At 36.7% G+C, this 1,981-nt stretch overlaps 1 protein-coding gene across 1 annotated transcript; it reads right to left on the bottom strand.

Moving 5' to 3' along the window:
- Positions 1-386: 386 nt before the first annotated feature.
- LOC124885702 (receptor-like protein Cf-9) lies at positions 387-1,445 on the bottom strand. The gene has a single exon (XM_047393952.1). The coding sequence runs from the start codon at positions 1,443-1,445 to the stop codon at positions 387-389; it is 1,059 nt and encodes a 352-aa protein (XP_047249908.1).
- Between the last annotated feature and the right edge of the window lie 536 nt (positions 1,446-1,981).

Below are 1,981 nucleotides of genomic sequence, written 5' to 3'. Positions count from 1 at the left end.
GTGTATTATTGGGTTGGTTTGTGTATAGACATTCCATATATGTACAGTCTAACGATATTCCGTGCCATGTGCTGATGTGATATGATATGTACTTATATATATATCCTTAGCGTAGTGTGTATGTTGTTGTTTTGGAACCCAAGGGTAGTGTTTTGGCTTAAAGGGTTAGCTTGAGGCTACGTGTAGCCTTGGACACCGTGTGGCATCTCGGGATGATATTTCGCGGCGTTACACAAACTCAGTAAGACGCTTCAGTTTTGAGATTGTCCATGGAAGATGTCCACTTAGATTATTATGACTCAAATCCATTTCCATAACTTGTTTTAAGTTGCCAATGTTTTCAGGAATAGAGCCAAATAACTTGCAATTTGAAAGTCTCAAGTACTTTAAAGACTTGACATTTCCAAGAGAATCTGGCAATTTCCTGTGGTGTTTGTGTAAGACAGATCCAACTCCAACAGACTAGAACTAACACTACTCCAATTAAACTTAGTCAAATCCAAATAGAGATTCAGATTGCTACTTAAACTTAGCGTTTGCAAGTTTGGGAAACTGAAGCTGCTGAGTGGAAATTCGTTGAGTAATTCAGTCCCTTGAACATCTAGATATGTCAAAGAAGAAGACACATTCAAAGGCATCTTAGATGAGATGTTGACAGAGGACAGAGATAGTACCTCTAGTTTGGTGAGGTTACCAAGGACGTTTGTGAATGTCATTTCATCAAGTTGAAGACTCATAGAAGAAAGGTCGAGGGAAACCAAATTGACAAGGTAGGAAATATTGGAAGGTACTCTTCCGGAGAAAGAAGAGAAAGAAAGGTTGCGTTGCACCAAGTTTTTCAACCAATCAATTTCAGCTGGGATTAAGGAACCTGAGAAATTATTGAAAGCAAGGTTGAGCACACGAAGATGATGAAGTTGAAAAAGGCTGCTATTCTGATTAAATGTGCCTTGAAGCTGGCTGCAAGTAAGGTCGAGACCAATCACATGACCAGTAGAGTCATGGCATGTAACGCAGTCCCATATACAGTAATCTGATGAACTTTCATTCCATAATGAAGTCTTTGAATAAGCAGCGCGACAAGTTGATACATATGATGATCCAGTACTACTAAATTGATGCTTAAATTGTAGCAAGGCAAGGCGTCCATCTGAGAAATATTGATGATGGGATTGTGAAAAGAATGACTCATGACTTTCCCTAAACATGTTGATAAAAGAAAACAGGAATGAAGTAAAAACAAACGCTTCATTTTCATTTGTCATCAAGATGGACAAAGAATGGTGTATATAGATATTCCAACAGAATAAGTTGCACATTGTCCCCTGTATCCATTTGACAAAAACCATTAAGGAAACTTGTCGTTGTGTCCTTCGGGCGAAGGCGGCGCGAAGACTTCTCTTCTTCCCACCTATTCTCGTCTTCCCAAGTGGGGTTAAGTCCATTTCTCATTCATTCCCTACCCCAAAAGTCATTGGATAAAAAAAAAAAAGCAACATCCATCAATGAACAGCACAAACTATGAGCATGTTTGGATGGGCTCAAAAGCTGCTTTTTAATTTCTTTGCCATTTTTTGAAGTACTTGAAGTACTGGTTTAGGATATATGCGTTACACGTGTGCATCACGTTAGTCAATATAAAATGTATTGAAGATGAATATTATTGTGCACACTTTGCACCTAATCAAAATGCTTACCTCATTTGACAACAAACACTACAGAAAAAAAATCGGGTGTATTTAGATACAAATTTTATTTTTAATTTGTGGCTAAATTGTTCATAGCTAATTTCTTTTTCTAAATCGATATTAATTCGCCACAAAATATGATTAATGGCAGATTTTATTGTTTAACTTCCATCGATAATTTGCGTTTATTTGGTAGTGAAATAATTTAATATAGTGGTGGACAATAAAAAAACAGATTTTATCTTACTAATGGTTGAATCACCTGACTTTAACCAAAACAAATCATTGTCATT

The sequence above is a fragment of the Capsicum annuum genome, chromosome 7 (assembly GCF_002878395.1).
Source record: "Capsicum annuum cultivar UCD-10X-F1 chromosome 7, UCD10Xv1.1, whole genome shotgun sequence".
Lineage (NCBI taxonomy): Eukaryota > Viridiplantae > Streptophyta > Magnoliopsida > Solanales > Solanaceae > Capsicum > Capsicum annuum.
This window is presented reverse-complemented; position numbering and strand designations above follow the sequence as displayed.

Bases quoted from the DNA above. Each gene is read 5' to 3' on its own strand.
- LOC124885702 (XM_047393952.1), bottom strand. From the start codon at position 1,445: ATGGACTTAACCCCACTTGGGAAGACGAGAATAGGTGGGAAGAAGAGA.